Genomic DNA, 12,340 nt, shown 5'->3' on the forward strand with positions numbered 1-12,340 from the left:
ATTGGCATATTGGAATGATGCTCTAACCAACTCAGCTACCTAACTAGGCTCTAACAATGATTCTTAAAGTCTTACAGCTTATAGCCTTAGTCTCATTTGTCTGATTTTAATAATGCTATACCAGCTTTCTTTGGATTAGTCTTCAAGGTATCTTTTTCCATTCTTTTTCTGCCTTGGTAAGACTTGGAGCATCTTTCTACTGTATACTTTTGTGGCTTCTTGACCTATCTGCAAAGACACTGACACTTTTTAGTTCTGGAATATAAAACTAGAAAAAGAAATAAGGCCCTGGCCAGTTTGGCTCAGCGGTTAGAGCGTCGGCCTGCGGTCCTGAGAGATTCGGGTTCGGTTCCCGCTAAGGGCACGTACTTCGGTTGCAGTTTGTCCCCGGCCCTGGTTGGTCGTGCGGGTGGCAGCCACTCGATGTGTCCCTTCACATCGATGTTTCTCTCTCTCTCTCCTTCCTCTCTCTCCCTCCCACTCTATCTGTACAAAAAATGGAAAATATCCTCGGGTGAGGGTTAAAAAACGAAAAAGAAATAAGGAAAAAAGATAACAAAAAGATGAGAATGAGTCTAAGGTAAAGCTCCAGCCTGACTTACACGCTCCTTCGGCAGCTGTACTTCTACATGAAGGTTGCAGCTGGGTTTTGAGAAATCAGTGCACTTCATCAACATAACACTCATTCATGTAGGTTATGTCTAATGGGACCAAATTAGTAAGCTGTTTATTCAAAGATATTTATTGCATAAGCACACTGGAGTATACTATATAAATTAGTTATACATGGTACCACAATCACTGCAAGTCAAACTATTTTATTGTCCAAGAGACTCTTTCTGTTGTTACAGGAGGCCCATTCTCAATGGCAGGAGCACCAGGGAGGTGCGAGTCCTCACTCCTCAGCACTCTGCGTGCTGACGTAGTCCTGGAGAAGCACCTGCGCCTCTGCCCGCCGGCTCATCTTGGTGGCCTTACCCTGAAAACGGCCTTTCTTCCCTGCTCCTTTGCCTTCCAGTACCTCAGCCACCCTGGGAAGAAGAGATACAGTCAGGGGGAAGGGAGGTCTTCAAGGGAAAAGCCACCGAGAAACCAAGAGCAGTCCTGAGTCTTTCCCCATGGGCGACAGGTGAGGGAAAGATAGAGAAGATGGCTCCTAGAAATCCTTCCTAAAAATACTTGCACATGTACACAAAAGTAGTATGTACCATGCTTATTGTAAGCATGATCAATGGAAACAACAGCAGTGTCTAGAGATGGGCGAGATACATTACAGCAACCTCCAGGGAGCAGGGTGAGTGTACACTAGGGGTAAGGGGCTATAGACACAATGCCGATGGGGAGCAGCAGTGAGGCAAACTGGGGGTGAGTGAGAAAGCTGAGAGACTGTGGCAACCTGGACAAGCCTGTCCTGTCTAAAGAGGGTGGCCACTACTCAGGTTCCTTGTAGCTATCACCATGTGGGAATGTGAGCCCAGTGTTGCCAGAGAGTGCTTTTTTCCCCCCTTTTTTGAGAAAAGCTGGAACTACATATTTTTATGTAAAAATCTCATGATTTTAAAATGTAGCAACTAATTTTTAAAATTTTAAATATTACACAGACCAGTCTACAGGCCAATTCTGGCTGTCTGTCAGGAACTTCTGCTTTAAAACCTCGCCCGGCCGGTGTGGCTCAGTGGTTGAGCATTGACCCATGCACCAAGAGGTCACTGGTTCGATTCCTGGTCAGGACACATGCCCGGGTTGTGGGCTTGATCCCCACTGGGAAGTATACAGGGGGTTCTCTCTCACATAGATGCTTCTACCTCTTTCTCCCTCTCCCTCTAAAAATCAATAGAAATATATTTTAATTTTTTTTTCCTTTATTGATTTTACAGAGAGAGGGAGAAATAGATAGAAACATCAATGAGAGAGAACATCAACTGGCTACCTCTGGCATGGCCCCCACCAGGCATCAGGCCCACAACCTGGGCATATGTCCTGACCGGCAATTGAATCAGCGACCTCTAGGTACACGGGGCAATGCTCAACCACTGAGCCACACTAGCCGGACAATAAAAATATATTTTAAAAAAACGTATTTTAGCCCTGGCCGGCTTGGCTCAACAGTTGGAGCATCAGCCTGCAAACCAGAGTGTCCTGAGTTTGGTTCCCACTAGGAGCATGTACCAAATAACCAAATAAATAAACATAAAAAAATGTGTTTTCCTATAATGCTTTACAGCGAATACATATCCACTGGAGCCACTGAGTACTTTGAAAACTCTGTTAGAAGGAATAGGGGGCACTACACCACCATATCTAATTTTAAATAAAATATAGCTCAGCCGGTGTGACTCAGTGGTTGAGCATCGACCCGTGCACCAAGAGGTCGCTGGTTAAGTTCCCAGTCAGGGCACATGCCTAGGACGTGGGCCAAATCTTCAGTGGGGGGCATGCTGGAGGCGGCCAATCGATGTTCTCTCTCATTGATGTTTTTATCTCTCCCTCTTCCTTTCTCTCTCTCTAAAAATCAATAAAGGAAAAAACATTTTTTTAAAATAAAATTTAAATAATAATATAAGAGGGAAAAAGTCCAGCAAAGTTCTAATTTTTCTCTACAATTATATCAATGACTTTTTTTACTTTGTTTCAAAATCCTAATTTTTTTCCCCTAAAGAGTTTGTACCTTTGCTTTGCTGGTGCCGTAAGCATCTGCTTCACCTGCCTACTGATAACCCAGCACCTGTATTCATGTATCACTTATGAATCTCAATTACTAAAAAAAATAATAAATAAAGCACCTAAGATTTATAGCCAAAACACCTGGGTTCAAGTCTCAGTTCTGCCTCTTTGTGAGATCCCACACATGTGGTATGCCATCCCTCATCTGTAAAACTGGAAATGATAGTTGGTGAAAACTACTTCAGCCCACCTCAGAGGTCTGTGATGTGAATCAAAATGAGACTGCAGATGCGGTGGCCTTGGTCACTGGTAAAGGGCTGTACTGGCTAAGGCTTACAGGCTCTCCCCTCCATGCAAGGCAGTCCACGGAAGATTACCTGGGTCCCAAGGTCTCTATGGCTTCAGCTGACCCTGCCAGTAAGAAGAGCCCAGCACCCTTCTCATCGCCCACAGTTAAGAACAGGAGGCTCTCCTAGGAGGTAAGACAACAAGATGAACCCTGATATTAAGTATTTGAGGTCAACCTCCCTAAACTATGGACTCTCCTCAGTCTCAAGAATAGATTTTAAAGTCATATTGCAATTATAAATAATGTATCAAATCAACATGCTGTACACTTTAAACTGACACAATGGTCATATCTCAACTTAAAAAGAAAAGATTTTTTCCTTAAACCACAAGTGACGTTCTGGATAAGAGATAACGCAGACCCTCCACTCTGGCCCACCAGAGCCAAGAAACTTTTTGAGAGTGACCACAGGAACTTACTCTCAGCATTAAGACAGAAGGCTGCTGACCATGGCCAACCATGCCTTTTGTGATTTGACTCCTGCCAACTTTTGCAGCCTGGCCACCACCCATGTTTCTTAAACCTCCATGTGTCCCTCTGCCTCGTTGCCTTTGCTTCCTTGTCTATGACCGTTAAGCAGTCTCCAGGCCCCCTCCCATCAAACCTCCCCACCTTTTCAGGTGTTGTACTCCTGTTTCTAGTATTTACCACACATGTCGACAGAATTATGGAAAGAGATATACATACTGCTTGGCCCACAATAAGTATTCCAAAAATGTGTTTTTTGAGTAAATATGAAAGAGAAACCTGGAAGTTACAAAGTTTTGGACTGTCAGGACTGGGATGGGCAGTTGAACCAGAGGAAAAAGGAAGCGGAAGGGATGGGCTTCAAAGAGCCTAGACAGCCTGGCCTGTGTGGCTCAGTGGTTGAGCGTCAACCCATGCACCAAGAGGTCGCTGGTTCAATTCCTAGTCAGGGCACATGCCCATGTTGTGAGCCAAATCCCCAGTGGGAGGCATGCAGGAGGTGGCCAATCAATGTTCTCTCTCCTCGATGTTTCTATCTCTCCCACTCTCCCTTCCTCTCTCTAAAATCAATTAAAAAAAAAATTCTTTTTAAAGGGCCTAGCCAATCCTTGCATTTCTAAACTGGCCCTCAGCACACATACACCTAGGGGGCTCAGAAGAGTTCCAGCTCTGCTAAAAGAGCTCGGAACCGGTGAATGTCAACCCCAGCAAAGTCAATACCAGAGACCCAGCTCAACACCTAAAACAGAACTTGACTCACAGTTCTGACCCAAGAAAACAGCACTGAATGAATTTCTATTCCCTGCTCTTCATACATTCATGTGGTGGGACTTCAGCTAAACTACCAGCCCTCATTTAGGTCTCTACCCAGGGAGCACAGAGAACCTCCTGCTGCTCTTACCTCTGACGCGATCTCATTGGCAATGATATTCATGAACTCAGCATCACCCTCCTTCCTACAACAATAGGCACACACATGAGATCCAGGTTGGAGAGGGAGCTGGGAAACTGCAGGATGCCTAGCTCCTCCTCATGAGGCTGGCCCCCCGGGCTGCCTGTTCGTGCAAAGTCCCAGACTCCCTTAGTAAAGGGAAAGAGTCTGGCTGCGGGCCAGTAGGGCGTCCTTCTCAGCATCAGCAGTTCATAAGAAACTTTGCATTTATTTATCTTCCTTTAATAGGATTCACTGAAATAAGTGGAAATCTGTTAGACCATGAAGGAGGTAAGGGAAGGTGCTAATGAAAGTTAGAGTGAAGATGTTTATATCAAACCCAAGAAATCTTTTCGTTAACACATTTCTTAGGGTCTACCCAGCCTTGAGATTACCAGTGAGTGACCCGTCATCCACTATGCACTGCATACAGCGTAGAGGCTGAGCCCTAAAGCCTAACGCCCCTGCCTTGTCTCTCACCTGTGCAATGTGACCACACCTCCCCAGTCTGGGCTGTTCCTGAGGCTGTGGGCAATGTGCACAGCTAGGTCTCTCAGCAGATTCAGGTTGTTCTGAAATAGATGCCAGAACTGAGTAGACAGGTGGAAAGGATAACAAGAGCCCGCCACCTTCTCTCTACTTCTTTCTCTCCTCCCTCTCCCCACTGACAAGTTGCACATCTGCTTAGGTGAAGGGGCCAAGTCTGGGAGCCTATTACAGGCAAAGCCCACGCCCTCTCTACCCTCCATGAAATAATCACCTTCTGCAGGAGCTTGGTGGAATTCTGCAACTTTTTCACTGCTTCCACGTGATCCTCTGCTCCACACCTGCAAGGGAAAGGTCCGTGGAGATCTGCCCAGCTTCCCAATGCTTTTGGTGTTGGGCACACGTGCACGGCACTTTATCATTTACGATCGCATCTTACTGCCCAGAGATAGATTATTCTGTCTGCCTTACAAGTAACAAAGCTAAGCCCCAGGGTGCCCAGGACCTGAGAAACAGGAGGCAAGAAAAGAGGACATACTTAAGCAGCGTGGTCAGTGCTTTCTCAGTTCCATAACTTCTCTCCATCCACTTCAGTACCCGGTTCCCAGCCAGAAATATCAGGTTGGTTTTGTTCTTTTTCCCCTTCTCAGTGCCCAGAATTTTAATGACCTACATGAGGCAAGGGAGTAACACACACACGCGCGCGTGCATAAACTACAGTGGGTGCTGGACCCGAGGGTAGCAGACACCTAGACCTCCCACTCAGCTGGGAAGCAATAAAGGAGTGATTTTGCTCAGGACTCCCCAGCTATACCCCTCTACCACTCCCAACCCTGTCGTGATCCCACACTCCCGTCACCCTGTCTCCTAACCATTCAGAGCCCTTCCTCACCTACCTGAAGGTCACTGAGATTGCTCACGTGGGTCCCACAGCACATGTTGGAATCAACACTCTTGATGGTAACAACTCGAATGGGCCCAGCATGATCATCTGGCAAACCCCGGCCCCTCACCTAGAACACAGGGGAGAGGGGACTGTCTGAATTTTGATGAGCAGTCCTCAGAGGGCCATTCTATAGAAGTCACACCCACTGGCTCTCCCCTCACCTGCTCCACCTCAGGATCATCTAGGCTCAGTTCTCGTACATTCACGGGCAGCCGATCTCTGATTTTCTCATTGACACTCTGCTCAATAGCAGCTACCTGCTCTGCAGTCACAGAGGGGCTGTCCAGCTCAATCACACTCCGGAGTCGCCCTAACTCCCTGTCAGAAGAAGTAGAGTAGTCACAGGATGCTGATGATGACAACAATAATAATATAAGAACGTTTCCAGTGCCCTAGTTGGTGTTGCTCAGCGGTTAGAGCATCAGTCGGAGAACCAAAGGGTGGAGGGTTCTATTCCCAGTCAAGGTCATGTACCTGGGTTGCAGGTTCGATCTCTGGCCCTGGTTGGGGCATGTGCGAAAGGCAACTGATCGATGTGTCTGTTTCACATCGATGTCTCTCTGTTTCTCTTTCTCTCTCTTCCGCTCTCCCTTCTCCCCTTCCTCCCTCTCTCCCACTCGCTCTAAAAATCAACGGAAAAATATCCTCAAGAGAGGATTAACAACAAAAAAAGAAAGTTTAGTTTACAAAGAATGTCCACATAAATCACCTTAGTTAATCCTTACAAAAACCCTACAAAGTAGGGATTTCATTTCCATCTTATAGATGAAGAGTAGTAACGAATGTGATCAAGGTCACACAGCCAGAATTCATCCCATAGGTCTTCAGGCTCAAAGTTCTATGTTCTTTCCTAAGCAAAGTCAGACATCTCTCCTCGCATCCTAATGTTTCCTTTAACAAACACAAGGTCATCCACTCCCCACCTTCAAAGGGAACAGGAGAAAACAGCAGATTTTGAACACTGCTCTTTCTTTTAGCCTCCTCCCCCTGACCCATTACTGGAAAAGGAGCTGGTAGTCAGGGGCCATGCTCTACAGTTAGTCTTATGCCTGCAGCTCACCATGATGTTGTCTTCAGCCCAAACAGATGATCAGCAACTGCTGTGATGAGATGCTGCCCTAAGACAGAACAAGAGACAGAACAGTGAGAAGCCCAGACAGCCACATAATCCCACATCATCGGAGAAATCTTCCAGTTGAAGACCTGCTGGGCACTTGGTAATATTCTTGAGATGCCTTATTGACTATCCTCACGAGAATTCAGCAAGAGGCTTTATGATGCCATTTCACAGATGAGGAACCTGAGGTCTAGAAATGTCCAATAACTTGCCAAAGCAATGCAACTTATCAGAGGCGAGATTTGAACTGAAGTTCTAATATGCTGCATTCATTCAACAAATATTTATCAAATGCCTACCATATGCAAGGCATGGCACTTGACATTAAAGATACAGCATTATTCCTGATTGAGGAGAGTGCAAAGGAGGAGAAGGAATTAACTGTGAAGGCAATACGAATAAGACAGCCAAAGACCTTGAAGGAGGAAAGAAACAAGAAGTGTTCAAGGAATCGAGAGGAAAGCTAGCATGGCCAGAATGCAGAGAGCAAGAGGGAGGGACACCAGCTGAGGCTGAAGCAGGAGACAAGTGCTAGCCCAGGAAGGGCTCGGGGGCCATGATAAGTTTAGCTTTATTATGAGCAACAGGAAGCTTTTGAAAAGCTTTAAACAGGATAGTAACATGATCACATGTTCATTTTTAAAAGATTATTCTGGCTGCTTTGTGAAGAAGAGGCTGCAAAGAAGCAAGACTGAATGTGGGGAGACTAACCAGTAGGCTATTACAGAGGTCTGGGGAAAGATAATGAGAGCTGGGACTAAGATGATCACATTGACAGTGGGAGAAAATAGAAAAGTACTTAGAAAGTAAATTCAGTGATTAAACTGAGTACTGAATAAATAGTACTCAGTGATTGACTGGCTATCCCCAAAGAGGTGTCCGGGCTAAGTACCAGGATTGCGGCAACTGGGTGGATGCTGATGCCATGAACTGAACATAAAGAATGCAAAGGGGCCCTGCCCGTGTGACTCAGTGGTTGAGCGTCGACCCATGCACCAAGAGAGTACCAGTTCGATTCCCAGTCAGGGCACATGCCCAGGTTGTGAGCGAAATCCCCAGTGAGGGGCATGCAGGAGGCGGCCAATTGATGTTCTCTCTCATTGATGTTTCTATCTCTCTCTCCTTCTCCCTTCCTCTCTCTCTCTAAAATCAATAAAGGGGAAAAAAAGAATGCTAATGGAAGACCAGATCTGGGGCAATGGTTGACTTTTTTTTTATATATGCTTTTGTTATTTGAGAGCGAGGAAGGGAGGGAGAAATAGAGAGAGAAACGTCGATTCAAGAGAGAAACATTGATCAGTTACCTCTCACATGCGCCCTGACCAAGGATCGAACCTGCAACCTGGGCATGTGTCCTGACCAGGAATTGAACCAGTGACCTTTCAGCACACAGGGTGACACTCAACCAACTGAGCCACAGCGACCAGGGCTCGAATGGATGACTTTTTAATGCCATTTTGGACATTTTTTTTTTTTATTTTTTGTTCAGATAGAGTGGGAGGAAGAGAGAGAGAGAGAGAAATATCGATGTGAAAGGGACACATCGAGTGGCTGCCACCCACACTACTCAACCAGGGCCGGAGACAAACTGCAACCGAGGTATGTGCCCTTAGCAGGAACCGAACCCGGGTCTCTCTGGACCGCAGGCTGACGCTCTCACCGCTGAGCCAAACCGGCCAGGGCCCATTTTGGACATTTTGAGTTCAAGAAGTCTATGAACATCCAGATAAAGATACCAAGTAAGAGGTTGGTAATACTCAAATTCAGCAGTTATTGTAATACTTTTATTTTAACTGCTCATATTGCTTTTAGAACATCTATCACAATCTACCTCAATCAGAACTGATTCTGAATATGTCTGTCTTTCCCAAAAGGCTAAGTCCTACAGAGCCCAAACCATATCTCAATCTTCGTGGCATCCTCATACACAGTAACTGCCCCTCTACTAGGTCCTCTATCCTACCCCACCTACCTGAATGTTGCTGCATGTGGTCAAACCTCCGCTCCCAGTCCACCCGGACATGGGCCTCAGTCCCAGGGGTCAAGGGTGTCTGTGTGAAATGATCAGCATGGGCCCCCCGGCGGGTGACTCTCAGCACAGAGATGTCATTGATTGTACCATGATCATCAGGCTGGGGAAAAGAAGTAAAGATAATCAGTGATGGGAGGCAGGGCTCACCCTAACTCCCAGATACAAAGACCCTCTAAGGAAAGTGTGTGAGAAACACTCCCAGAATTTAAGATTCCCTGTGGAATGCCAAGGGAGGTGGTTCACTTTATTCCATGAGGGAACTGTCTATCTTCTACATTCTGAACACTTACATATTTTGTTTTTCAGAACATGATAAAAGGATTAAAACAAAGATGCTAACTACAACAATGAAGATTTTAGTAAAACTCAAAGAACCTTAATCCTCTCTCATTCTTAGTTTAGATCAGTGGTTCTCAACTTTCCTAATGCCAGGACCCTTTATTATTATTATTTTTTATCCTCACCCGAGGATATTTTTCCATTTTTTGTTCAGATAGAGCGGGAGGGAGAGAGAGGAAGAGAGAGAGAGAGAAACATCGATGTGAAGGGACACACTGAGTGGCTGCCACCCACACGACCAACCAGGGCCGGGGACAAACAGCAACCGAAGCACGTGCCCTTAGCGGGAACCGAACCCGGGCCTCTGTGCCACAGGCCGACGCTCCAACCGCTGAGCCAAACTGGCCAGGTTTTTTTTTAGCCACGACCCTTTAATACAGTTCCTCATGTTGTATGTGGGCCTATCTGCATGTGGGCGGACCCACCTGGAGAAGGATAGAGGAGCGGTGTCTCAGTTCCTAAAACCACTGGAAATATGTGTTTTCCAATGGTCTTAGGTGACCCCTATGAATGGGTCATTTGACCCCCAAAGGGGTCGCGATCCACAGATTGAGAACCGCTGGTTTAGATCCTTATCTTTCAAAAATAAAAGTTTCTAAAATGGTCTGACTTTTCTTCTCTCCCTCCCCTCCATCCTCTGCACTGCTAGTAGAATTATTTAAAAACATATCAAGTGCTTGCCCAGCCGGTGTGGCTCAGTGGTTGAGCATCGACCCATGCACCAAGAGGTCACCGGTTCGATTCCCAATCAGGGCACATGCCCAGGTTGTGGGCCAAGTCTCGAGTGGGAGCCATGCAGGAGGCGGACAACTGATGTGATCTCTCATCGATGTTTCTATCTCTCACCCCCTCTCCCCTCATCTCTCTCTAAAATCAATAAAGAAAAATACATTTAATAAAAAAAATCAAGTGCCAACTGCTTACAAGACACTGTGCCAGCCTAAAAATACAACGTAAACAGGGCATGATCCCTCATGAAACTTCAGAGTCTGGAGAAGAATACAGACATGCAAACAAGTAATTGCAACACGATCACAACATGCCATAACATAAAAAAGTACATTGTTCTAGAGAGGCTCAAAGGAAAGAGACCTAACAGTCTTAGCAAATCAGGGAATATTTCCTAAGAGAACCAATGTATAAAATGAGACGTTCTTTGGTTGCCTGAGGTCACAAATTTCCTTCAGTAAATTAGAAAACCTCCATGTTTGGGAAATCACTGTAATAATGATACTGATATGAAATTGGAACTTTTTCACTATCGAGTTTACCGCACATGTTCTCTCATGTCACTTCTTTGCCTAAGTCCCTCCATGGCTTACCATAGCTTCCTGAATGAAGTCCACACACCTTAACACATCCTTCAAGAACCTCTCAACTGGCCCCCACTTACTTTTCCAAAGTCATCTTCAGCCTGTCATCAACTAACACACACCACAGACTCCAACAACATCTGACTATTTGGAGTTAACTAGACTTGTCAGATTCTTTCAGGCTTCCCTGCTTTTTTTCTTTTGGTGCTATTATCTCTGCTAGAAAAGCCTCTCCCATAATGCCTACCTTTGATATTATTATTCTCCTTCCCCATGTTCACACTGTACCTTGTTGCTACCCCATCACAGCACTGATAAGCCTGCCCTCTGTTGCGCTGGCTCAGGGGAATCATTTTTAGTTCCTGTCAAACACATAAGCTAATTCCTAGCTCAGGTCTTTTGCACTTACTATTCCTGTTACCTGGAATACTTCCCCCTCTACCTCTACCACCACCACCAGACAACTGCAATGGCTTATTCCCTCACTCCCCTGAGGTCTCTACTAAAATTTCTTGTCCCCTACCTAGGAGAACATCCCATCACTCTTTCCCCCAAGCTCTAATTTTATTTATAGCGCTTATCACACCTGGCATACTATTTATCTATTCACCGTTTTGTCTTCTCCAATAAATATTCCACACCTGTAGAGGAACTATTCTGTTAACCCCTTGAAACAGTACCCAGAATGTGTGTGGCTACTTAAGTATTTGTTGATAAACATCTGTTGAATGGACACCTGGACTTAATTGAACTTCCACCTCTTTTCACTGCGGCTGGGGCAGGCGAGCATTTCCCACCTGGGCAGAACGGGGTGGTGGGGGCTGGGAGGACGGGCCGGTACCTGTCCCCCGCCCTCGGGGAATAGCAGCGTGTCTTCCAGCACCACTTGGAAACCGCTCAGCACTTCTTTCTTGCCTTTGCTTCCCTCAGTCTGCAGCTCTGCAGGTCGGCAGGAGACCACGGTGGTGGTGAACTGAACAGAGGGACGAAAGAATAAGCTGACTCTGGCTCGGCTCTCCCCGCGCACGGCGCCCTCTCCCCGCACCGCCCCATCTGCTGGCCGCATCAGGTCCAGCGCCAAGCCGGCCGCACCTCCCGGGCGTAGCTGTCCCGCTGACACCGGAACGCCATGGCGGCCTCCCCCTGGACGAAGGGACCCGCGCGCGCTGAAGCGCCTGGGGAAGGATGGACGGAGGCCGACGGGGGACAAATCTCAGTGCGGACGCGTCTCTGCGCAGAAGCAAGAGTGTGAGGAATGGGGTCTGGTTGGGACAAATTTCTTGAAAACGCGATTTCCACACGCTCCGTGTTATTTAGCAACTGATCGAAGACTTTGTAAAGGACCAGAGGACACAGCAAAACTATGCCCTGAAACTGTCAAGGCAATTCGTTTAGCCCGTTGGGCTCCAGGGATGTGTGTTAGGTAGAGGTGGGGAAGGTACTGGCTTAAATACACGTCAGCGTGCTTAATAGAGATGTAAAGCAAGCCATTTGTAAATACATTTTTAATTTATTTTCTTTCTTTTTATTTTTTTTGGTACATGCCCCTAGCAGGAACGAACCCGGGACTCTGTGGTCCGCAAGCCGATGCTCCAACCACTGAGCCAAACCGGCCAAGGCTGTAAATACATTTTATTTAAATCAACATATCCAGAATATTTTTCATCATGTAATACATATATAAAATTAAGTGAT

The 12,340-nt window shown here is 46.3% G+C and overlaps 1 protein-coding gene across 2 annotated transcripts; it reads right to left on the reverse strand.

Moving 5' to 3' along the window:
* Positions 1-717: 717 nt before the first annotated feature.
* LOC118634796 (alanyl-tRNA editing protein Aarsd1-like) lies at positions 718-11,856 on the reverse strand. Of its 2 annotated transcripts, XM_036269581.1 has the most exons (12): positions 11,738-11,856; positions 11,487-11,618; positions 8,934-9,093; positions 6,905-6,962; positions 6,006-6,162; positions 5,795-5,911; positions 5,437-5,567; positions 5,173-5,239; positions 4,893-4,984; positions 4,383-4,437; positions 3,042-3,136; positions 719-1,031 (listed from the first exon to the last, which is right to left on the reverse strand). In XM_036269581.1, the coding sequence occupies exons 1-12, from the start codon at positions 11,774-11,776 to the stop codon at positions 896-898; spliced, it is 1,239 nt and encodes a 412-aa protein (XP_036125474.1). In that variant the 5' UTR covers positions 11,777-11,856; the 3' UTR covers positions 719-895. The 2 variants fall into 2 exon arrangements, with proteins under 2 accessions (XP_036125476.1, XP_036125474.1); XM_036269583.1 differs by lacking the exons at positions 11,487-11,618; positions 11,738-11,856 and adding an exon at positions 10,257-10,300 and having other exon boundaries at positions 718-1,031.
* Between the last annotated feature and the right edge of the window lie 484 nt (positions 11,857-12,340).

This window comes from Molossus molossus, unplaced genomic scaffold (assembly GCF_014108415.1).
Source record: "Molossus molossus isolate mMolMol1 unplaced genomic scaffold, mMolMol1.p scaffold_m16_p_19, whole genome shotgun sequence".
NCBI classification, from domain to species: domain Eukaryota; kingdom Metazoa; phylum Chordata; class Mammalia; order Chiroptera; family Molossidae; genus Molossus; species Molossus molossus.

Coding starts and splice junctions, on each gene's coding strand:
- LOC118634796 (XM_036269581.1), bottom strand. CDS start 11,776: ATGGCGTTCCGGTGTCAGCGGGACAGCTACGCCCGGGAG. Junction 11,619..11,737: donor GGGACAGCTACGCCCGGGAG/GTGCGGCCGGCT, acceptor CCCTCTGTTCAG/TTCACCACCACCGTGGTCTC. Junction 1,032..3,041: donor ATAGAGACCTTGGGACCCAG/GTAATCTTCCGT, acceptor TCTTCTTCCCAG/GGTGGCTGAGGTACTGGAAG.